This window comes from Prosopis cineraria, unplaced genomic scaffold (assembly GCF_029017545.1).
Source record: "Prosopis cineraria cultivar Desert tree isolate PC_DT_omini unplaced genomic scaffold, ASM2901754v1 PC12, whole genome shotgun sequence".
Classification (NCBI taxonomy): Eukaryota; Viridiplantae; Streptophyta; class Magnoliopsida; order Fabales; family Fabaceae; genus Prosopis; species Prosopis cineraria.
Window position 1 is genome coordinate 19735118 of NW_026555343.1, and position 27118 is coordinate 19762235.

At 32.2% G+C, this 27118-nt stretch overlaps 1 protein-coding gene across 6 annotated transcripts; it reads left to right on the top strand.

Annotated features, from left to right (window-relative positions):
- The first annotated feature begins 22303 nt into the window (after nucleotides 1-22303).
- LOC129287629 (uncharacterized) lies at nucleotides 22304-25917 on the top strand. Of its 6 annotated transcripts, none has more exons than XM_054923853.1 (4): nucleotides 22304-22441; nucleotides 23857-23936; nucleotides 24127-24267; nucleotides 25053-25917. In XM_054923853.1, the coding sequence occupies exons 2-4, from the start codon at nucleotides 23926-23928 to the stop codon at nucleotides 25270-25272; spliced, it is 372 nt and encodes a 123-aa protein (XP_054779828.1). In that variant the 5' UTR covers nucleotides 22304-22441; nucleotides 23857-23925; the 3' UTR covers nucleotides 25273-25917. The 6 variants fall into 6 exon arrangements, 2 of the variants coding, with proteins under 2 accessions (XP_054779828.1, XP_054779829.1); XM_054923854.1 differs by having other exon boundaries at nucleotides 25068-25917; XR_008587756.1 differs by having other exon boundaries at nucleotides 24027-25917.
- The last annotated feature ends 1201 nt before the right edge of the window (nucleotides 25918-27118 follow it).

Genomic DNA, 27118 nt, shown 5'->3' on the forward strand with positions numbered 1-27118 from the left:
ATTTAAATAAGCTCCATAGTAAGTAAAAAGTGATAGTTTAGTGAAACTTATGCTAGTAATTTTCTTGAAGGTTCATAATTTAAATTCTACTAAGAAAAATTGTTTTATTTTGTCTTAAATTATAAAAAATTTTGTGTCTTTTTCGTAATTTTTCTCATGCCTTTCTTGTAATTTTCCTCATAACTTTTCTTGTAACTTTTGCAATTACCCTTTTAATCAGATTTTTATCTCTTCGTGTGAAATGAAACAGAGCATTCCCATTCCTCATTTTCCTCACTGACATTCTGCTTCTCTTCTCTCTTCATTGTCGAACTCGTCCTTCCCACCTTTGACTTGTTCTTCCCCTCGCCGCCGGCAGTTCATCCACTCCTTTCCCGCTGCTGTTCGTCAGTTCCTGTTAAGGGCTGTAGCTAAATCTCTTCTCTGTTTCTTCGCTGTTGCGCGCTGACAGAGCTGTTTCATGCTCCTCTGTCTCTTTCTTTCCTCGGTACTGGTGTGGTGTACGTGGGTGACCAGGGAGTTTGGGCATACTGAATCTTGTTCCTTCCATCTTCCTCCAACGGGCTGGTGCTTAGGAAGTGAGTAATTGCTTCTTCTTCTTCTTCTGTTTTTCTGGTGGTCTGGCGTGTTGTGGCTGTTGAAGATGGGAGTCGGAATTTTGTTTTACTTGGTTCCGCTGGTTGGTGGCAGGAGAAGAGGAAAATTGAGTTTCTTTGTTATCTAAAGTAGTGAGGAAGGAAGCTTGTTGAATGACTACAAGAATTTTTAGTTGAAATTGCTAATTTTATTTGCTGCCAAATGTGATTTAAGTGTTGATTGGGATTTAATTTTAGATGCTTTGTATTTTTGATGATGCTAACATTGCTATTGGAAGTTGATTAAATTTTTGAGGACTTATTATAAATTAAACTTTGATGAATGCCTTTGAAATGTTTGTAAAAATGCTTAAAAGTATGAGCAGTGGCTTGAGCTAATAATTAAAATTTTAAAATACCAATTAGGAGCGAGGATCACATAAGATTTTGTATAACAATTTATTAAGTCTAAAAAAAGTATAAGAACAATGGACATAGTTTGTTATAATTTATGATTAAAGATGAGGTATAAGGAAGTATAAGGATAAATTAATATTTGTCAAATAGTTTAATTGTCTCAAGTACACTTGGAACTCAAACAAAAATGATGCTATCTAAATTATTATTTGCAAATTATGACATTATTTATGATTTGGTTTATATTATGTTTTAAGGTATTTAGACATGAAATTTGAAGGAGATATGACTATTTAATTTTCATATTAGGGCATAGAGAAATTATAAATGCAACTTGAGGAGTTATATGTCTTTACATGTATAAGTTGTAAGGTTGAGAACTACTCATTGAAATCATGTATCACCTAAAGGGAAATTGTTAAACTATTTGGTAATTGTGATTTTGTTAAGTTGGAATAAGGGTTGTGACTATGATTGAAATTGAATACTGCCAAGCATGGTTAAACTACTTGATGGAAGTTATTAGGAGGGTTAATGAGAAATTTAAAGAGTTATTCCAAGAGCTTAAATGCTAATTTTGTTTGTTTATAATAATAAAAGGATTGTTGGATCATGCGCTAGGTTATTTAAGGTATCATTGAAGTATGTGAAAATTTGAGGGGTTAAGCTTTAGAATTATTGAAAATTCTCAAGTGAGTGGGCAGTGTCTCAAATAATTTCTTGTAGAGTATTTATAAAATTTCTTTATTTAAATTTTTATATTATTCCTTCATAATTTGTATAAATATTCTTAATTCTATTTTTATGATTTGTATAATTCTTCTTATTTATCTCACTTTTATATGAATTGGTTCATTACATAATATGATTTATTTTCATCAAAAATTATGCTATTGTTAAAGAATATTTGAATGCAGTACATTATGAATTGATTATTTATTTTAAGCATTTCTCTTGTTTAAAATTTATAATTTATATGAGAGTGGTTAACATGGTGATTCATGCATATAAAAAATTGAAAAGAAAATATGATAGTTGAATATTATATTTTAAAAAGAATGGTTTTCAATAAATGCTTCAAATTCATGCACGCTCAATTTTAATTAAGGAGACTAAATTTAGAACGCTGAATCCTAATGATTGTTTCGTTAGCTCTTGGCATATCATAGTACACTCAGCTAGCAGGGTATTTGTAAGAAGTGCTAACCCCATACACATGCCAACACATGTGAAATGGAAAAATGGATATTCGTGAGTGTCGTACTCATGTTTGCTTTGTGGGCTTCGTGCCTACTCTTGTTTCATGACTTCTAACTGCATTTGATTATTTTGTGGTTTTGCACCACGCTTGTTGGTTACTTACTCTCGTGAACTGTGTGTTTACAGTTGTTAGTTATTTATCTCATGAACTATGTGTTCACACTTGTTAATCATTCTGATAAGATCCCACTAAAAGTAATTTTTTAAAACTTATTATTTTTAAATTTATTTTATTAAACAAACTGTTGTTTGATCATATATAATTTTATATGGTAAATTCCTCCTAAATTGGTTTTAAAAATTTATTGTGCTATGTTAGTTATTCACAAATATTTTTTTTTATTATATCATTATTCGAATTCCTTTTACATATTTTTATGAGTCGTATGATTCTTGATAATTTATAGAATTTTAAAATTATTGGTTTAAGTCACGGTTATATTGCATAGTAACATTGTCATTTAGTATTAGTTAAAATATGTGTTTTAATATTTCATTAATTATTTTAAATTAAATTTTATTAATTACTAATTTTACGTGTCGTATCTATAATTTAGATTGAGACGCTACTCACCGAAAAATTTCTTTGGTCTCAAATAATGTAATTAACCCTACACGAGCCTGCTGATCATTGAGGAGCTTTATTATTGTTATTTTTTATAATAGAAGCACACTCCAATTATTTATTTTAATGTAAATGCTCATTATATTATACAATGGTAGTTAGTGCTTCACGTATATTGTAGTTAGGTTCTAGTTTTAATGTAATAGTATGTAATTTGCTGATATGGAGCTAGTCTCCTTTGCTAGATTGATTGATATATTTTGTTATTATAAAAATTTTAGAGGATCCAAATTACAAGAAAGATTCTGTCAAAATTTTTACAAAATATTTAAAACTTTCATGGACTTTATTATTTTGTATAACTTAGATATCAATATTTTAACTCAACCTTTGACTAATCCAAGCTTATGTAATATGAATCCATCTCACATTTCATGCCGGTCATGCCCTTAGCGTTGGGGCGTAATAGCTAATGGGACCCAATATTCATGAGTTAAGGTGCAATTTTGTCCCTAAACTATTTTCAAAGGAGTAATGTTACTCTCACTGTTTAAAAATTATAAAATTAAATAAAAAAATAAAAAAATAATAATATTAAATAAAAATAATATTAAATGTATATATAAAATAAATATAAGAAAAATATAAATTATAATTTTATAACTTGTCAAATATAAATGAATCTTGATTAAATTAAATATGAGTAGACTCAAAAATATCTGCATTTGCACATATAATTATCGACATTTTTATAAAAAAATAATCTCAAATCATATTTTATATATGTAAATTGTTCCAAAATAAAGTTGGCTTTTAGATCTAATTTTTGAATTTTTCTACTTTTTAAAATTGTTAAGCTTTTTTAATATTATATTTAAAATCATTTGGTTTTTTGAAAACCGCTTCGGTTCTCAATTCAACTTTGGTTCCTGACTTAATAATAGTTTAACTCTTGTTCAATCTAGCCCAATCATGAAAATAATTTTTTTCTCCAAATTGAGTTGTTAACGGTGGTTCTGATCAATAGTTATAGGTGCAATTGTAGATATTTTTGAGTCTACTCATATCTAATTTAATCAAAATTCACTTATACTTAACAAGTTATAAAATTATAGTTTATAATATTATTAATTTATGACATTTTTATTAACATACTATAAATTTCTTTCTTATATTTATTATATATATTTAATATTATTTTTATTTAATATTATAATAATTTTATGTTTATATATACATTTAATATAATTTTATTTAATATTATTATATTTTTATTTTTATTTAATTTTATGATTTCTAAATGGTGAGAGAAATATTATTCCTTTGAGAATAGTTTAAGGATAAAATTGCACTTTAACTTATAAATAGTGAGTCCTACTAACTATAGTAACGAACGTTTAAATGGTGGAGCAACATTACTTCGATTTAATTAATTTAAGGGTAACATTGCTACTATGAATAATTTAGAGGCAACATTACTCTTTTGATAATAGTTTAAAGATAAAATTATACCTTAATCCTTTCTTAAATAAAAAAGTTAAGATCCTATGTATTTAATTTCACTTAATCTTATAAATTTTTCCTTCATCTAAAAGATGTCTTGAAATTAAATCATCAAAATTTATTTTATTTTAATTAAATTTTTTACTCAAATTATTACATGTCAAATTCAAATCACCATAGAATAATTTCTTTCTAATATTAATTAAGTTCTTAAACTTAATATGTTACGATTTCTTCCTAAATCCAAAGTGTCTAACTATCGATCTTAAACATGATTTTATATTATCTCGAAGTCAAACAAATAGTTGTAGGGGACTTTTCGGAGAGGGAGAATGTTACATAAGGTATGTCTAAGATAGTAGGTGCTAACGAAAAAAATACAGCAACTATACAACCCCATAGAGCGAGAACAATTAACAGGAAACATCCAAACCGCCTAAACTAATATATACTTCAATTATATATATATAACAATATACTTCAATTATTCATGTCAGCCACTTACTTTGTGCAGATACATTTTTTTACCCTCTCTGTTCCAGCCACTAACTTTGTCCATTCTAAAACTCAATTCACAGACTCGACTTTGGGCTTGGGCGTCACGCAAAGGCCAAATTTCAAAACTAAAAAGAATTAAAAACAATTAAAGTTAAAAACAATAGTTCAGACAAAAATGTTTTCGACTTGTGGCAAAAGCCTTTAGACAAGCGAGCCATTTTCCTGAATCCCAAAGAGAGTCAGTTTCTTCCATGTCCAAGTTGCTTCTTGGAGCAGAATTGGTACGAAGATGAACAATCAAGCAACGAAGCCATTGAACAACATCTTGAACCAATCTGATTATGGGCTCCACCACCAACAATGATGAAAGCAGCTAAGCCCAAGAAAACAGACAAGATGGAGAGAACAAAAACAAGAAGTCCGATTTTTAAAGCTGAATTAATGGCACACCTATGTATAATTCTAATTTTTTTTATTTGTATATCAAATAAATAGATATAAAATGTATACTATATTCTTTGACATCTTTACGGTCCTCTCTTGGAGCAAGAGGTTCTATGATCAAACCCCCATTTTGGTTAAAGGAGGAAAATATTAAACTGATAAGAACATATACCACATTTGCAGAGGAAACCCAAGCTTAATGCTGAAAAAACTTTCCCTCCAATCTCCTGCGCCCAGCTCCTTTCCTTCCACAGGGAGGCTATTGAAGATGAAATCAAAATAGTCAGTTTTGACATCAAAGCTTTCAAAGCGCCTAGTCTAGATGGTCTCAATGTTAGCTTTATCGTTACCTAGTGGAATGATCTTAAGGACAGCACTTTTAAATTGATTAAGACAGCTTTTAAGGATCCTAACGCAATTATAGAGATTAATGACATTTTTATTACACTTATCTCTAAAATGGATCACCCTACTTGCATGAAAGATTTCCATCCGATATCTCTTTATAATGTGAGCTAAAAATTATCATTAAAATTATTTTTAATCGTCTCAAAGTGTGTAAAAATCATCAAATTAAGGGCAGCAAAAGTATTTTCATCTAAGGGAGATAAAGTAGGGATAATATTATTATTGCTCAATAAGTTATACACTTCATGAGAATTAAAACTGACAAAAGAAGTTTCATGGCTCTCAAATTGAATTTTGAAAAGGTTTTTGACATACTTTTCTGCAATGATTGGGGAATTTACAATTTTTTTTTAAAAAAAATGCACTAAATAATTAATCGAAAAAAATAATAATTGTAAGGGAAAGAAAAATGAAGGGGTTCAAACAATAGTAAACAAGTAAAAAAAATAATTAGGCAATAATCTAATATTAAAAAACTAATTAAGAAAATTAAGATCTAGGATAAAGTATTTTAAAAGTATTGTTATAAATTTCAAGGAAAATTTATTATTTGTCTAGGCAGGATAGCTTATGTTGCCAAGTTACATGAAATGAAATGCCTTTTTTGGGGGAAAAAAACAAAGAAAAAGAAAACGAAACTGAAATACAGTTCAGCCATTTCTTTTTTGCTCTGGTCAATCATTCTCATATGCTCCACAACAAAATCTGAGAGAGAGATCAGTTTTCGTTCAAACCCTGCATTTTCCTTTTTTCCTCCTCCGCCATTCAGCCGCCGTCGACCGGTGCAGCAGCTCATCTGTGCTTCCTTCATTGCTGTGGGTTCATTGCCACCAGATTTTTCTTCTCAGCTCTGTTTTGCGTCGCCAGAACCTTCTTTTCCTTCGTGTCCTCTGTTGATGTCGTTCTGTGCGTGCGAGCACCTGCACTCAAAGCCTCCATGCTTCTTCTCGTCGTCCTCTGTTCACGCTGCCGGTTGTCGCTCAGTTCCTTGGTTTCATTTAGTTCCCCTGCACCACACTTCCCTTCTGGTGAAGGGACTTCGAACCTTTCTTCGCGTTCGTCTTTGCTTCATCGGTGAGCCAAATTCCACCTCCTTTTCTTTTTCTCGTATCTGATCTGCATGTGAGTGTGTGATTGGGTGGCTGAAATTTTGAATTTTTTTATCTTTCCTCTGTTTTAGTTTGTAATCGTGAGTGGGAAAAGGTGAGGGAGTTTTTTTCCCCTCCAAATGCTGAAATTGAAACTTGAGGAGTTTGCATTTGGTGGGTGGGCTCCACTTTAATTGCTTTCTTAGGTTTTTAAAAAAATGGGTATGGATTCATGCACCTGTTAGTGAATGAAAAAAGTTGTAGCAAAAGCTTCTTGCATGACTTTTTCCTTATTTAATTGTGTTAAGTGCTTTTGTTCTTCTAATCATATTGCCTATTAGTTTATTCTATAAAATAGTGCTAGTTGCTGCGTTTGTATTCTTCTTTTAAGTAATGATATTTTCCTCTTTTACTTAATAAAAAATGAGGAGTGTTAGATTGGTTCTTTTAGCCGAAATTGATTCTTGGTAAGGAATTGAATTTGAAAAGCATAATAAATCTAAATGATGAGGATTGGAAAAATTTTAAGGGACATTTAAAGAGTAGGATGATGGTTGTATGGTTTGATTTGAATGCACACAAGATATTTGATAAATTATTTAATAGAAGAATTTTAGTCTAGGATAGCAAATAAATGTGAGAAATGTATTATTGTGGACCAAATTATTCTCTATAGTGAAAGGTTGGAAATAGGTAATTGGTTAATGATTATATGTCCAAGTTTGTTGTTCTTATGTTAGACTTTCGGCACATATAAAGTGTTAGATGAAATGTTAGAAGAAGATTGTTTATGGAATTGGATTTACTTGAGTAATAATAATGATTAAATCATAGAAGTTTATTTTCCATAGGTACACTTGGAAACTTTGAATATTGTTTATATATGTGTTTGTTGAAGATTTATTATTAAATTCAATATGGCTTCTTACTTATGCAAAGTTGATATTGAGATTCATTTTATCATAATTTCATCATTTGATCATTTCATCATAATTTCATCATAAGTTAAGATTCACCAAAACTTAACATTCAACAATTTATAACCATTCAAATTATGCATGGAACCCTATGGTAACTTATTTACATATGCATATGAGTTTTCGTTTATTACACAATACTTTTAATTCACACAGCTTCAATAACTCTAAGCCAGTCCTGACTTTTTTTTCTTGCTCGGATCACTGCTTTGTCCTGTAAAAATTATAACTACGGGGGTAAGATAAAAATTTTAGTAATGGAATGACTCACTCCTAATGACTATTACATACAACTATATGAAAGTAAAGCATAATATACCATTTAACATAACATATATTACATGTCCACTTCAAATTTCACTTATCTGACTCATTTCACCACTTTACTCTAGTTCTACTACTTTTCTACATATATTGCATGATCACTACCGATCAAATCTTCAAATCACCTTGACTTGAAATCATAGGCTCGCTTAGACTAATATACAATTTTATTAGCCTTGAACTCACCTTTAGTGGTAGAATCACCTGACCAAAGGTGTTTTATCATACTTTCAGATTATGGTTTTCCTCAATACACACAATAGGGTATTGTTGATTCTAACACCGTATCACACAGATACTAATGAGTCTAAATCTCCAACACAGCACCTTAATAGGTACTAAGGAGATTATCTCCAACATCACACCTGCCATCTGAATACTGAGTGGTAATTGTTATTGTAAGCAAACTCAGCCAAAGGAAGATGGCTATCCCAGCTACCTTCCAACTCTACTACATAGGCCCTCAACATATCCTCTAGGGTCTATATGGTCCATTCTGTCTGCCCATCTGTTTGCGGGTGATATGCCGTACTGAATTTCAACTCAGTACTTATGGAACGCTTTAAAGCTCCCTAAAACTTGGATGTAAATCTTAGATCTCTATCAGACACTATACTCTTTGACACACCATGCAGCCTCACAACTTATCAGATATATATCTCTGCCAACTTTTTCAAAGAATCGCTAATTTGAATTGTTAGAAAATGAGTTGATTTAGTGAGTCTATCAACTATAACCCATATGGCATCGTGCCCTGATTGAGTCCTCAACAACCTAGTTATGAAATCCATAAATATATTGTCCCATTTTCACTCAAGAATATCTAATAGTTGCAACATTCCTGTTGGTCTCTGGTGCTTTATTTTAACCTTTTGATAGGTCAACCACTGAGTCACAAACTCGTAACAGCTCTCTTCATATCAGGCCACTACCAATACCGCCTATGTCCTAGTACATTTTTATAGTTCCCGGATGGATTGTGTACTTATTACAATGAGCTTCACTCAAGATGACCTTCCTCAAATTAGCATCGTCAGGCACACAAATCTTGTCCTAGTATACTACAAATCGATCATCATTGAAACTGAAATCAATGGCCTGATTCGCTTTAATCTCTTCTTTAATCTTCAAGAGATATTCATCTTCTAGTTGTGCCATTCTCAATTCTCTTCAGAAATCATTGTTGACCTTCATAGAATAAGCACCAACTAATACCTTCAGGGGTGCATCTTGCTGTGATTCAATAAAAGATTCCATCAATCTATGCTCTTTTATCATAGGACTTGCCACATGCAAAGTCTCCTAGCTTAAATCATTAGCAACCATATTAACTTTACCTAGATGGTATTTCAATTTAAAGTTATAATCCTTAAGAAGCTCCATCCATCTCCTCTGCATCATAGTCAACTCTTTCTAATCCACTAGGCATTTTAAACTCTTGTGGTTACTAAACACAGTGAATATTGTGCCATACAGGTAATGGTGCAAAATCTTTAGAGCAAACACCACAATTGCGAGCTCTAATCATGTGCAGGATAGTTCTCTTCATGCAGTCTTAACTGTTAAGAAGCATAAGCTACAACCTGTAACACCATCAAATTTACAAACCAATTTTTTGCAAATTATTAAAACCATTATCATGGTAGAAAATTTTTTTGTTTTTACCATGATACATCCAAGACATACCACAGGTCTTAAAATATCTCAAAAAGCAATTAGAACCATGAGGGACAGACATGATCCTCATGGCATGATATTCAAATCAGATCATAAATCAAGAGGGATAGACATAATCCTCTTGATCATATAAATACTTTTAATAAAAAGGATTAGAGTTTACATGCTTCTCAAAGAAGATATGTCCTAAGTTGGCACAAGATACATTGTATAATCCAAAATAAGAGACAACGTAAAAGATGGTGTCTCATACACTATAGTTACACCTCTGGTGCTTTCTCGGCCAGACTCTCTCCTGTAAAAATATTAACCACGGGGAATGAGACTTAAAAGTCCCAGTAACCAAAAATTAATATGTAATGATACATGCAGATGTAACTAATCATGCGATTGCTAAGTGGGCACGCAAAAACATTTAACCGAACAATATTTCCAAACAAACCGAACAAGTATTTAATTTGCATGACTGCACCTTATATCCTCCTTTCGCCATGCTTGGACGCCAAATCACCTGAGTTGGACCAAGCGACAAGCTACTCATTGGGTCCAATGAGGGCTTACCACGTAGTAATAATTAATCGAACAGAAATTCTCATTAACACCATACATTAAAATATCCTAACAAGTCATGCATCATTCAAATATCCAAACAGAAATATATCCGAATAATAATATCTCATCATGATAAATAAAAATAAATGTTTAACCCACTTGGCAATAATTTCAAACAAGTATATACAGTATTTATTTTCAATAATTTATAATTTTTCCAAACAATAAAATAACATATAACCATTCACAAACACATCCATCACAACACATTAATAATGGTTACCTTGTGTCTTGAATAACAAGTTCCCCTTCACAACTCCTCTTTCACCACTATCTTTGTCAATATAATCTATATAATTATTTCACAACATTATATATTAATTTTTCATTGAAATTAATAAATAACTCTAAATTAAAGAGTTAGAAAGTCTTAGATCTAAAATCCATATTAACACTAATTTAAGATTTATGCCTCATTTAACTTCCCAAATTCTTCTCTAAAATTCTCGTACCCTAATAAACTATTTTTAAGCCTCAAATTATTTCTAGTATCACAATTTCATCCATCTATATTCTAAAAATTCGTTCAAAAATAAATTAAAAATTTTAGAATTATCTTGAAGCCTCAAATCAGCTTTCTATAACCTCAAAAATACCTATTCATACTTAAATAACTATTTAATAATTAGAGGTTCATCCCTACATCTCAGATTCAATATAATTTCAACAATATAGATTTAGATTTTAACTCAAAAATTTTTAAACATGAGTTTCAACCTCAAAAAAATATTCTATGATATTTAATATATTCCTAAGAGCTTTAACCTATATTTTTAATCCATCATATCATTAGATTAACTATCCTATAGAAAAATTCTAGTCAGAATATTTGCTCTATCCTACAAAATAATCATATCACTAGAAAGCTAATATTATTTAGAAAATAACTATAAAATTAATTTTATAATTAAATAAATTTTTAAATGCTAATCTAAATAGGAAAGTTAGAACATACCTGAAGAAAAAGAAAATAATCCCCCAGAAAACGCTGAGCAACATGAGAGGAAGAGAGAAAAATAATATAAAAATGGGATTGTGGGTCCCAAAATTATATTATTAAAAAAAAACTATAGGTCTGAATTTAATTATTCAAACCTTTGGACCATTACTTGCAATTTTCTCTAAATTACATCTTGGGCCCTTAGCTGCAATTTTCACAAATTGCAAACTTTTTCATTTTGCTTCTGTTTTCCGCTTCTTACGCATGCGCCTCCTCCTTTTATATGTGAGGAGGCGCCTCACCTTCCCATATCTAAATGATGTGGGACTTCCACAGTACCTCTTTTTTTTTTTTTTACTTTCTTTCTTTTTTTTACTCACACACACACATATATTTTTTTATTATTCTAAATCTTAAAATTATATCTTAATAAAATATTTCTTATATAATTTTTAAACCTAAGTTTTAAATTCATAATTAAATTTCTAACCATATTATTATTTCTAAATAATCTCAAATAATATAAATTCCTATTATTATCATCATTTTTTAATAAAAATTTAAATTTCACAACAATATTTTTTTTTATCTAAAAAAATCAGGATGTTACACAACCCGACCATCTTGCATCAAGACACAACCATGACCTCTTAATGATGCATTTGTGTACACTTCATAAGGTAACCTTAGATTATGGATAATCAACACTGGTGCTATGGTTAACTTCTCTTTCAACTATGCTACTTCACACTGGTCATTCCAAATATAAGGCTGATCTTTTTGTATTAATTTAGTCAAAGAAGAAGCTATTTGGGAAAATTATTAGATAAATTATTGATAATATCTAGTTAATCCCAGAGAACTATGTATCTCTGTGACTGAACTGGGATGTTCCTACTTCAACATTGCATCAACCTTATGTGGATCAACTAAAATCCCATCCATAGACACCACGTGTCCCAACAATTAGACTTCTCTCAATCAAAACTCACACTTATTGAGCTTAACATACAACTTCTTATCTCCTAGAATCTGAAGTACCATTCTTAAATGTTTTGCATGTTGGTCTTCATTCTCCGAGCAGATCAGGATATTGTTTATAAAGACCACCACAAATTGATCTAAATATGGCCTGAATATTCCATTCATATAGTCCATGAATAATGTAAGCGCATTGGTCAAATCAAATAACATAACCATGAATTTATAAAGCCCATTCCAAGTCCTAAATGCTATCTTGGGTACATTTATTACACTAACTCTTAACTAATGGTATCCTAATCTCAAATCTATCTTAAAAAAGACTGAGGTAGTAGCTAATTGATTTAAAATATCATCTATTCTTGGTAAAGGGTACTTGTTCTTCATAATCACCTTGTTCAACTGCCAGTAATCTATATAAAGATGCAAGCTACTGTCCTTCTTCCTTACAAACAACAGTCCCCAGGGTGATATGCTTAGTCTGATAAATCCTTTGTCTAGCAAGTCTTCAATTTGTTTCTACAATTCAGTCAATTCTGGTGGCGACATTTTATACGGGGCCTTTGATATCGGTTTAGTTTTAGACACCAAATCAATTGAGAATTCAACTTTCCTTTCAAGAGGTAATCCAGTCACTTCATCGAAAAATACCTCTAGGAACTCACTTACTACCCTGATCTTCTCAATTCTACCATCATACACAGTATTGGAGGCAAAGAACACCATATATGTCTTACAACCTTGCCAGATTAACTTTTTGATACTTACTATCGATAGGAACTTAGACTGCTCTAAAGATTCCACTGTTGCACACAACACCGATAGTGAAACCACCTTTATGGTACAATCAAGCGTAGCATTGTTCGCTACTAGCCAATCCATGCCAATAATTACATTTATTCCTTTCATAAGAATACAAGTCAGATCGATCTTGAAAATTCTATCCTCAAATCAAATCTCTACACCTACTTGTAATACTAGACGATCCAGAAATCATCACTCTAATAAGCATAGGTAATTCTTGCAAAGACAGTAGCAATAGATTCACACATTCCTTAGATACAAAGGAATGAGTGACATCCGAATCAAACAATGTCTCTACTTGTTCACCATAAATAGAAATCATACCTCTGATCAAATTTGGAGATGCTTTGGCCTCTTCTGTGTGACTGCAAACACTCAGTTAAAAATTATAGATCTCTTCTCAATCCTTCAACTCTACCCTTCGGGCATTACCTTGCTATATGTCTTGACTTGCCATACTCGAAGCAAGCCCAATATCTTGTTAGATGAGCTCATCTGCAAATGTAGCACTGAGGCGACCTTCTAATACTCATAGTCGGAGCTAGAACATGCAATGCTTGCCTTAAAGACTATGGAGGCCTAATTCTCAGACCTCTACTTCTTTGTATTGACCCCCTCTGAAGCGGTTGAGACTGTGACCCTCTAATGAAACCTCTCCTTCCTGAGAAACTAAAACCGCTAGCATTGTACCCAAGCTTCTTTGAAATTGCTCCAATAGATATAATTGAAATTGAGAAGCAAGTTCGTCGAAACGTGGTTTAGAGTGTTATAATCAATTATTCTTCCTCGGAAGTTTGCGTCTGTGACGACTGATCGGGAATTTGTTACCTCGCAATATATATTTGTCTTCTCATGTACAGAAGTCAAGTAATTATTCAAGTCTTCCTTTAACAATATTGTATTTTCTGAATTTAATAATAATTTGTAATTTAATTTGTGAGTTGCACACAGAAGCAACCCCGAAACTTGGTCAATTATGGCAGTAACTTGCAAAGTCGTCCCAAGCCAACGTCGTCATATTAACACTCAACCCAAAACAAAAGGGAAAAATCACAGCTCTCTTCTAAAAGAATTAATTACAAAAAAGGATTAATATGAAATAGATTATTATTAAAATAAAAATATGACTTGTTTTTTCTCGAATGAAGCTTATTGTTGGTCCTTATCTGTGATAAATTTTTTAAGAAAAGGACGAATGTAACTCTCCCAAAAAAAATGTGCCTTCATTTCACATTGAATTTTGTTTAATTTAAAAGTTCCTAAAAATTTTAACTTATTGACTTACTTTTTTAATTTTATTTGTTGATTTCGGGCATATTGTTACCAAGTCTTATTGAAGTTAATTTTATCGGTGCATATTTAAAAATTATTCAGAGCGTCAATGTCAATAGGATACCATTGAATTCATTAAACAGCCAGTCTTTAAAATTCATTAAAGATGTGATTGAATTGATGCCTTGGAACCTGACTTTGATTTGATCTATCCAACAAAACCATGGTACTGGATTTTCAATTTTTCTTTTCAATTATACTTTTCAATTTTAATTAAAATCAATTTTATTAATTAATTTTATAAATCAATTATATACCTCATAATATTTAATTATTTTTATAACTAATTATACTCAACTGAAATTCAAATACACTCATACTTGATTGGCATGCTGCATGTTTTCAAATTTTATTGAACTTTAATGTTAAATTTTCATGTTCTTGAGGACTTAAGTGAAACTCTCCCTCTAAGAAACCCACTATTTTTATTGTGACGTGGTTATTAATGCCAGAGTAATGACAGGGAAGAATGTGAGAGAGTTGGGTAACACGGCCAAGCCTCCGAATTCATCGTTCATTATTAACTAAATTTTATATCCGTGCATGGCAAGGAACATTAATCCATATTGTTTAAAAGAGATGAAAGAGATGAGTGAAAGTTAAATTTTATTAATTTTTTTAAAAAGACATAAGAAAATAAGTATAGTTTTTTATTTCTTTAATAACTTCTATTAATTATGTTTTTTATTTTAAAATATAATATTAGAATTTTTTAGTTATTAGAATATAAAAATATAAATAATAATTTATTTTGCTTTCACATAATATACCAAAAAATATTACTAACGTTTTATTTTAAAAATATAAGGTATTTTTAATAAAATCTTATAAGTAGTCAATTATTTTTTATGAATTACATATTTTGCATATTTTTTTTATATTTATGATCATATTTTATTAATTTAGACCTTTATATGCATGATTTTGACACTGAATTTGATCATTAACTCATTTTTCATTAAGTTTTGGCATTATGAGTATTTTAGCCATTGTGCACATTTTATTGAAATTAATTATTTTTAATATGAAATTTCAGTTCTTTGACACATTTTATTATTTGAATAATTTTTATTCTATTTTTTAGATTTTACTTGGTTTAATTCATTAGATTTATTTGTTTAAGCATTTAGGGGCTAATTTCATAATTTTCTTGTTTTTATTTTAAATCAGTTTTTTGACTTTTCAGCAAAGAAGAAAAGCGCAGAAACAGAAGCATGCATGTGCACGTGATCATCTTCGGGTTTTTGGGACTGAATGGGATTATCATCTTCTTCCCCCAGTTGCACGAGATTGGCGCGGAGAATCTACCACAGTCACCTGAGTTCGTTCGCTTCATTCCTCTCAGTCTGAGTTCGTTCATCGTCGCACAAATCTCTCATCTCTCTCGGTCACAGTCGCACTGAACGCAAGAGCTCTGAGTTTTCAGACATCGCATGTTCATCTCTCGCTCGTTCATCGCACATCTGGGCACATCTTCCTCTAGGTTCAAAGGCTCGCCGCTCACACACACGCAGTGAATGCTCATCTCCTCTTGAGTTCTCAGTTTCAATCATCGCACACTGTCACTCATCTTCTTCTCTATCGCAGAGCTCAGTCGCACGCTCTCTCATTCACAGCTTTTTCCAACCTTCGTCCATGGCAACTCTTATGGCCATCTTCCTTCAATTAGTCATTGATAAAACCAAAATGGACAGCTGAATCTTCTCTAGAGTTCTTCAAGAAAGATGAGACTTAAACTTGAGTTTTTTTAGATTAATTCATTTCGATTCTGCTATAATTCGCGTTTGAATTCTCTGATTTTCGTGTTGCTAGGTGATTCAATTCTGGTTAGATTGAATTCTCAAGTTGATTTCATTTCTATAAGAGACTTAGATGCTTTGATTTGATTCTTTAATTTAATTAAATAATGCACACTGTATGTTCGAATTTATATTTCAATAGTTATTGTTGTATAATGCTAATTTGTTCAATCTTTGTGGTGATATCAAGACCATTTAGATTTTGTTTAGATTTTAAATTAAATTTAATTGATTAATTCTTGATTGGTTCTAATTGTTAGAACATGATCAAGGTAAAACAAGGTCTAATTCTAGAGTCAAATCATTGTTTAGCATGACTTTTAGAGGGATTGTGTCTTGCTAGCTATAAGCCACAATCACTTAGTTTTAATGGTAATTAGGCATTTCACTTAATGTCAAATGAATTGTAGGAGCCGAATGAATTGAACTTAGGATTCTATGATGGTGAAAGTGAATTCAAACTTTGGAGAACTCACTTGTTTACTTTGTTAAATCAATTTCACTTCATTCCACATTTTTTTTATAAAAATTCAAAAATTATAAACACTTTAAACCTTGAATTTTTTTTTCAAAACCAACATTGTTTTTAATTTGTGAAAAATAATTTATGAATTGTTTTTGATTGCTTAAGCTTGCTTTCTTGGGATTTTAATGGCTTAGAGTGTACTCAATTACATTATAATTTCTTTGAAAAGCTTGATTCGATTTAAGGCTTTTCAATCTTCAAACTAATATCATCTTTTCATAATTTTTCTTATTTAATAGGATATTTATTTTAAAATAAATATAAAGTGATTTATTTATTATGAAACATTTTTGAAAAAAAACATGTTAATTACACTTTGAAACAATAAAAAAAACTTTATATTTTTTAACATCCAACTTCTAACCTCTTAGAAATGCTTTATATTTTTAAATAAGGGATTACAATTTAAATTTTAAAAAGCTAAAACATAAAATATAATTTTAATTTATGCTATTAAAAAGATAAAAAAAAAACATTTGTGTCCAATCCAACGCAAATTACACAGGCGAAGATGCCGATGTGATAGAGTTGGCTTTTCTCTGCTAAGGGGGAAGCCTCCTTTGCCGCTATCATGAGCATAGTTGTGAAAAACATGATTTAACACGATAGGATGGGGACCTGATGCTTTCCATGAATTCCAGCCGCAAAATTGATCCAAATTTCACTTTTTCTGCATCTCCATATCAAAATGATACTTTGAATCCCCTGCTTCCAAAGAAAAAATTGACTTACTTAATAGGAATATCTCCAAGCTTGATGATGAAATGATTGACAGTGGTACAGATCTGAATCAAAAATAAAAAATACAGCTACAACAAAACAGCTGCTATCAATCTGAGAAACCAACCAGCCTTATAATCGGCAGCAGCATTTCTCTCACGAGAAATTAAAGAAAAAGAAATCATTCTTATACCCACCAGCACATCGAAAACATCTGTAAGGATCTCATAATAATTCCAAGCACAATGGCTAAGGTCTCTTCACTGTATAGCTTTGAAAACCTCAGCACAATCAGTTTCAAATATGAGATGCTTGTCACACCAGTCCCTGCACAGAGACAAGGCTTTCTTAAGGGCTAACAATTCTGCCAGAAAGGAGGAATCAGCAATAACATGTTCTGTCCAACCCATAAGAAAATTGCCAGCAGAGTCCCTACACACAACGCCAATACCTGCCTTCTGAGATCTTACCTCAAACGAACCATTGCAATTGACTTTTATGCACCCCGATGCTGGTTTTTCCCATCTTAGTGACCGATCAACATGTATACTTGTTGGCGCAGCTTTTTCAATCTCTGTTGCTTGCCAAAATTCCTATGTTAGCCCATTAGCAAGTTCAATAACCTTAGACGGATATGGGTCCACCTGCTCAAAGACTTTGTTACACTGAGCCTTCCATGTAAACCAACAAAGATTTGCCACATAGACTCTCTCATAATCAGTGAAACTATGAGTCTATGGCAGAATATTACTCAGCCATACAACAAGGTTGTGACCATGCGAATGATTAACCAACAAACCAAGGGGGCACCCAAACCAGATAGCTTTCACCCATTTGCAAATCAGAAAGAGATGCTCAAGAGATTCTGATTCTTCCCGACAGATTGGGCAGATGGAGTCAGAGGCACACCTTCGTTTAAATAAGTCTTCCCTGGTAGCCAGAGCATTATTTAGGATGCGCCAGATGAAGTTTTTTACCTTTAGCAGCACTCTTATCTTCCATACAATTTTCCACATTCCCACATCCATAGCGTTAGACGTACCGACATTATTTTGGGCAGGATCCTCCTTACCCCTTCCTGCCTCTCTATAGCCTATTTTCACACTATACTGACCATTTTTTGCAGCTGCCCATACTAATTTATCCCCTAGGCTTGTAGCTGCAAGGTGGATTCCTTTGATAAGCTCCACCATGGATGGCTCTATAGCACCTGTTATCTGGTCCAAATTCCACTGTCTACTCAAGATAAATGCTGCCACTGGTAACTCTGTATTAATTGCAGCATCTGCCTTGGGTTTGAGTAGATACTTATCAGCCCCTGGAACCCACGGATCCGTCCATACTTGGATAAAACTGCCATTTCCCACCTGCCAGCAAAGGTGATCCTGCAAAAATTCCTTGTCCGCTGATAAACTGTCCCACACCCATGAAGTTTTGGATCCTTTCTTGGCATTCAGAAAGGAAGTACTGGGGAAGTAAATGCTCTTTAAAAGGCGGACCCAAAGACAATTACGATGTTGAAACACTATCCATGAAATTTTTGCAAGTAATGCATCATTGAAACCCATAAAATCCTTACATCCTAGGTCTCCTTCATCTTTTGATTTAATCATGCCCTCCATGACTTCTTTATTAGTAGTTCATTATAATTATGTCATTTTAAATTATTGGCTGCACTAGCAAGAGACGTGAACGGCGAACCACGTACTATTTGAGTCGTGCCCGGAAGGACACTATCCTTAAGAACTATTCCGACACACCGTAACAACGAACCGGCAGTTTTTCAGGATTAAACAAACACTTCCTACGGCGGAGCAAGGGAACAGAACAACAAAGAATAAAAACAGACAACACAGGCGAACACAAGAATAGAAGGCAGAAGGGGGAGAGAACACCAAAAATTTAAGAGGTTGGTCTACCTTTTCTGTCAGCACCCAGGGGCTATATATAGCCCAAAGATGGAGACACAAACGTTGGCTCATAATCACCAGTTAATGCTTCAGTTTCACATGTTTTAAACAGCAAAATGTACATGGATTAATGCTTTAGTTACACATGTCCATTAATCCGCAGACGTTTGGCAGACAAAATGTCTAAGACATTAACTTTACAAAATCGATTTATCTGGAGACATTGGTAGCAAAAGATTAACTCACAAAATCAGTTTTCAAAAGAGATTTAATGCTGGAAAAACTGCCAAAGCTTCAAGTTTAAATTCAAAATAGCAAAACCAGAGGTTTTCGGGTAAGCTAAAAATAATTATTTATTTAATTATTTTTGTAAAAATAACTCAGTAAAATAAACCCATTATCTCTTGAACTTGCATGCAGGAGGGCGAATCGGCTGATTTCAACTGCGATTATCCTGCGTTGGCCTGTCTTATGTTTGCAAGGCCACTTCTCCTTCAAACTCATTTTACTAGCCCACTTCATTCCTTAGTATGTATATATTAGGAGATTCCTTTTTTTAGTTAATGTGGGATTTTGACACACACACTTTTGACACACATACAACATAATTAATCGTCTCACTTTATGAAGCACATTTTTGGAAAAAAAAAAAGTTTATAAATGGTCCGTTATCTTTGACGAAAAATCTCAACTAATATGAAAAATCTTTTAATAGGAAACACCGAGGCCGAGGGAATATGTCATATGACTTGTCCATCCCTACCTTTTTACATTCTTTAATATAATAATATTTTTTTGAAATAAAAAATAGAAACACATTCGAGCTGTGAGATGGAATAAAAGGAGGGACATAAACTGATATTGCTCCCCAAATTTATTTCATTTATGTATTTACAGGAGGAAACCATGTGCGTGTACTCCATACAAAACCATTATATCGGATTTATGCCCACAGCTCCTTAAAAGAAATTGGTTTTAGATCTCTCACTTACGTATCGTCTCCGTAGATTATGTTATTATATATGCCTTTGTGATTTATCATCTGTTTAATTATTTCCGTATAATTCCCTGATTCTATTGAGTTTTGGCTAACATTAAAATTGCAACAGCATTTCACCATTTCATGAAACTTAAGAAGTATTACTAGTACTATCCATTTGGTGGAGGACTTTATCATCAATGCACTCTTTTTAATTCCAAATTTAAAGTGAAAACATCTTTTCACTTCCAAGCTAGGTAGGTTTATTATTATTGATTTCAAACTAAAAAGAATCATCACAGCCTTTCCTCTCCTATCCCCAACGCTCGTGACATTAAGGTCATGTTTGGTACATTAGAATTGAGTTCAAGAGAAATGGAATTGGAACTGGAATTATGCTTTCAATTGTTTGGTATGCATGAATCCAATTCTTTATGGATTCCAATTCTACCAAAATACCTAGAATTCAATTCCATTTACATCATGATGGAATTGCCACAATTCTATGGAATTGTCATAAGTGCCCCACATACACACTCCATCATGATGGTTGAGTTTTTTATTTTTTTTATAAGGGCATTTTTGGTCTTTATCTATTTTAAATAGATATATTTATTAATATTATATTCAGATTCCATCTTCACACCAAACATACATTTATAACTCAATTCTATTCTGATTCCAATTCCGATTTCAATTCCATCAAAACTCTTCCATCATACCAAACGAGGCCTAAATATGCAACAAAAAGAATCCAAATTATGCTTATTCATTGCAAAAGGGGGTAAAAACATAAGGAAGAATGAAAGAGAGGTCCCAAAAGGATCAATTAATTCAACCTAGGTCTCAAATGTCAAAATCTAAGAATTTGCAAGTTTGACTTTTAATTTTGCAACTTTATTGTAATGAATTTCTAACTTGTTTTCTAAATTTTAACATGACTGAAGAATAAACAAATTTGTTTGCTCCTGTTATGTAAAAAAAAAAAAAGCAAACTCATGATCTAGTTCAATAACACCGAGGAATTTTGAGATGTGGGACATTTACACATATAAAGATATTATTATATCAATCAATCATTAACTATGGGATTGAGACATATGATATGATTCTGCCCCAAATAAAAAAAAAACAGAGACATATGATATGATACATACTACATTTATATACATGTGTGTATATGCATGCATATGTATGCATATTAAAAAAATTCAAAATAAAAATTGAGGGAGTAGCTTCCCCTCATTGTCATATGAGTAGATATGTTGTTTCTGTATCAATAATACATTTTTTACTGTGCATAGATATCCTTGATAGAAATCATATCGAGTTATAGTCAGATATTAAATGAGAATATCTCTTTCAATGAAGATTGAAATATTGGTTCATCATATTGTGAGGGTCTCCCCTATTAGGCTTAAACTCCTTTATTTAAATATTAGATGTATTTTGAGGTGATATTCAAAATACATTATTTTGAAAGTTCAAAATTCAAGATCGCTAGTTATTTGAATTGTTTTTTTCATGATGAATAGTAAAATATGTGACAAGGCATACAAGTTCTTGATGAAAAAATCAACTAATTAATCACCTCAGGATTCTTGTAATGACAAGGCATACAAGTCGCGTAATTTTTTTTAATACTGATCTTATCCTTATATTCTTTTCTCCTCTAATTACCTTTAAAATATCAATGTTTAACCTTGATTAAGTAGTTGCTACCTAACTAATCCAATTAAACATAATTCAAACTTTTGAATGGTACAAATGAAATCTACCACGATTATAATATATATTCAACTAATTAATCTACTGTACATACCGACCAGTTTGCATGCATGCCTGGGTAAAATATATATTTTGAATGGTGGCTGAGGTGGGGCCCATGCAGAGAAGACTTGGTTAGTGAAGCTCGTCGTCTTTAAATCCTTGGCTTGCCTTGCTGTGATTGTGAACCTCTTATATCGATCTGATCTGTTTGCCCTTGTAGTCCTCTCCTTTCCCACAAATTAATTTGAATACATCGACGCACCATTACGTTAGCTTTATTAGGATATTTATTCATGAGGAGCCATCAAACAGACCCATTTCTTACTTCGAAGGTATGATTCTCTCTTCTTCTCTTTTCTCACCATGTTCTTCATTTTCTCTCGCCGTTTCATTCTTATGGTTTATATCCGTTTTGCTTTTTGTTTTTAAATATACTGTCGTGTATATACTTTAATTTCTTCTCCCTCTTGATCCATTTTCCTAATTATTGCTCTGCTCACCGGCTGAATCGATGATGATTTGGAATATGTACTGTTCTCTTCTCGTTTGTATACATCTTAGTGTGAGTTTGGTTCAATTTTCAGTTTAGTAAAAGTTCTTTTTTCAAAGTTTCACTTGTCAAAAATTAATTTATTTTTAATTTTTTTTTCAAAAATTTGTGTTTAGTTAAAAGCTACCCAGAATTACTTTTACCAAATAAACTTTAGTTAACATACCCCCCCCAAAAAAAAACAAAAGAAAAAGAAATAACATTTGTGTTTAGATGGTATTCCAAATCCAGCCCCCCCCCCCCCAAAAAAAAAATACAGCCTACTCTTTCTTTAAGTGCTCCTGAAGGAAAAATAACCTTATTACCACCAGATCTCATAAATACGAAGTGCATATACACTTCTATAAAAAAAAAAAAATTCCTTTCTTTGTCGGAAAGCAAACATGGTTTTTTTGTAATAAATGTTTAGAAAATTACATAGACTCTGGCTTTGACGACAATGACTATTTTTGAGTCAACATAAGTTTTAAAATTATCATGAAGCAATCATGTACTATTTGAGGCCAAAAAAATTATCATACTATTTATAGAAAGAAAAAGCATAAGTAGGTCCTTTCATTTTGTTGTGATCCTAAATACGTTTTAGTGATATTATTATCCATTTGCAAGTTTTTTATTCAACAAATTAAATAAAGAAGAACATTGTTGACTCTTTGTCTTTATATTACAACATATGATTTATTATAACAAATGTTATATAATAAAATTACTTCTTACAACATACTAAAATTAAATATTAAATTTTGACAAATTAAGAATAGAAATAAATTTGCTAAAAATAAAAAAATCCCCCCCCCAAAAAAAAAACCGGTGGTTATATATGGATCCGTCCTGCTGCCAAATTGAGTTTGGTCTAGGCCACAACTAGGGTCTCAAGTATATTGTTAATCATATCTTATTGACATTGATACTCTTAATAATTTGTATACGTGCACCAATAAAATTAACTTTAATAATTCACTAAAAAAAATTGACTTTAATAAGACTTGGTAGCAATATACCTGAAATCAACAATTAACAAATAAAATTAAAAGGGAAGTCAATAATAAATTTTACATTTCTCATAACTAACTTTTAATCATCAGTTCATTAATTATGATTGTTGGTAATATAGTAGATTACATTTTGGACCTTGCTGTTCATAACAAATGTAATGTTAGCTAAAACTAAACAGAGAGTTATATATTAACTGGACAGATGATGAAGGCCTAAACCAGGATAACATAAGGGATATATGCAGAATTCAGAAAGAATGGCAAATGATACATGGACCATATGTGAGATATTGTTTCCTCCTATAAATAAACGTAATTATTAATTAACGATTAGGAACAAATTTGGGAGAAGGATGCTGAATTCTCTTTCAGATTGCATAGATGATTAAGTTCACACTACTGGATCCAGAGGGTCACTTTGGTTCTGAGACAAAGTATTGTCTGACACCTGAGAATGCCTGACGATCATTAGGAATGAAGTGACTGCAGAATTCAATGTAAAGACACTCAATATGATGGATGCGACCATGCCCAACGGTGGAATTAACATCCAAACAAGCAGCACAATTACAAGAAATCCGAACACTGGACCAAAGGTTATGATGATGGAAAGGTAAGGCTTTTCACTTTGAAGTTTAAATTCTGCGATCAAGGCCATAGCATAGAGGCATAAGTTGACAAAAATGACTGCCATAATGGTGGGATGATCATCAAATGGAGATATCTTTTGGGTTGGTATTCAATTTGAAGGAAAACACTGAACGTAGTTATCAGAAACATTATGGCAATGTGAAGTAGCTTCCTGTAGGACCTGTATGTAATGCCAAAAGGAAAAAGAAAAAAAAAACAAAAATGAATGACATATAGCATGCTAAGATTCAAAAAAAGTGTGGTTTTGTATAAGTTGTAATAGAAGTTATGAACAAATCCAAATAAGGAAACAATAGTAGCTTATGGGATACTATATATGATTGTTTGGATAATTTTAAAAAAATTATGATTTTAAGTTCATAATTAATTTTGACATATACAATGAGTGTTTGGATATTTTTAAGAAAACATGGCAGTGAAGTTATACTTGATTTTAACATGCAACATGGGTGCTTGGATATAAACCACAGTTTTACATGATTTTTAATTATGCTTTTCAATTTTACTTTTTTAATTCTGATTAAAATCAATATTATTAATCAATTTTATAATATAAATTTAATTATACATAAAATAATAAATTAAATTCAAAATTAATCATATTAATTTTTTTTCAATATCTTTTTTTTATAACCGAAATTAAATCCAAACGGGCCCAAGATTTGTGAGGGGCTGGCGATGATTAATTTGTTGGTTTCCCAATTTCCCATAAGGAACAGAAGCGTAGAATATACTACCTTCCCATAGAATTTTGAGCTGCAGGCATGTCGTGATGGTCAGAGACAGTGTCGCCAGTGCCATTTGGATCGTTGGCCCCAAGTCCCTGGATGTAGTCTGCTTGAGCACCGTCACGAGGATCGGACATGGATTGAGGAAGAGGTGTCCTGAGGACAACGGAGCTGAGCGCGAGGGGGTGGTCGATGGCCATGGGTCCCTGGCGGTGAGGTTCAAATATTGGGATTTGTGATGGGACCAGAAGATCAAAAACTCGCAGGGAAAGAGGGAGGGGATGTGTGGTAAGGATGTCGGAGCTGGGTGCGGTGAGCTGGAACTCCCCCGCGAGGTGGTGGTTGGCTTGAACAACGGCGCGAGGGTGAGGCATTGGCATGGACTGAAGTTGTCGGAAATGAGGGATTGGTGATCGGAGCAGATGATGGAATGTCAGGGAGGGAGGAGACAGAGAGAGGAAAGCTTGAGAGTGGAAGAGATGAGAGACGAGTTTGAAGAAGTGAAGGACGAGGTGGTTGTGACGATGATGGCAATGAAGGAAAATTGAGAGGTGATTTATAAAGAAGAAAGATACTGAAAGTGAGGAAAAGGTGATAAATAGGAGGGAATGAATGAATGTCTCGGCCAAGAAAAGAGGAAAGATGAGCACCCAAGAAGGATCCGCCTTGTCAGATGGTCGATAGTCACGTCATGATATGCCAAACAAGACAACACCGAAGACGAGCCCGACAAGCTGTCTGTCTCTCTTGAGTGCGACACTGCTCCCCGGGGTGCCATCCTATATGCTTAGAAAAACAATGCCTTACAAATTTCTGCGAAATTCCCCTAGCTATCTGTTGACTAATGAAATATTAAATACATGTTCGCTTTCCTGAGCTATTCATTCACTATCTTTCTTGAAGGAGAGAGAGCTAGAGTCTCCATCGTCAGCTCCCTAACATTCCATCAGATGAATCTCCATCGTTTGATTCCAATCTCACACACTGACTCCAAGCCCCATAGCAAGGAACTGTATCTATATCTATATATATCTCCCTCCATCTCTCCAAGTTTCTCATCATCATCATCTTCTCCGATCACCAATCTCATCATCAGCTTCGTGGTCTAATCTATGGAACCGGATAGGCTAGGCCAAAACCCACATTAGTTATTAATTCAAAACATTATCTTGATAAAAAAGGAAAGATATAAATTTTAACAAGATCAACATTTTTTTAAAAAAACACAACTTTAATTAGTTATCAAAAGAATATGTAATTTATTCCAAATTTGTTAAAACAACTTTTACGTAGTTATAATATATATGTCTAATATAATTTGGGATGATTATTTAATGAAAGTATATTATTTCAATAAAAGTATGTTATTTATTATGTTCATTGTGTTAAGAATTGATGGACATTGTGTTGTTTATCTTTTGTTTGCTTCTATATTTTACTTCATCTTAAACCATGTTTATCATATATATTATATATTCATGAATATTGTATTGATAATTTGTAAACATCATTTTGTGTATTCTATTGAGATAAGAGCAAATATGCATCCACAACAAAATTTATAAACAGAGCCTTGAGGCATGCCATTAGAGCCGGTAATTCGGGCTAAGCTAGACGGATTAGCCCAAATTGGCCCGAAAAATTTTAGGGCCGGGCTTAGGAAAAAAAGTATTTTTTTATGTTCGGCCCGAATAGGCCCGAAAAAATTCGGGCCAAGCTCGATCGGGTTCGGGCTTGGCCCGAATACCCGAATAAAAAAATTATATTTTTAAAAAATATATATAATATAATAAATATTAATTAATTCTTTAAGTTTTAAATCATTTTATGCTAAAATACCATATATTTGAGTCCTAGATATCATTTAAGTATTAAAAAAATATATTTTATATTTTTTATAAAATAAAATAATTAATTTCAAAGTAAAAAAATAATTAAAAATAATTTTAAAAATTAAATTCGGGTATTTGGGCCGCCCGAAGCTCGAAGGAATTCGGGCCGGACTTGGCTATTCGGGCTTTTCGAGGAAGCGAGCTTATTCGGGCCGGGCCTATTCGGGCCGAGCTCAAATAAATCCGGCCCGCT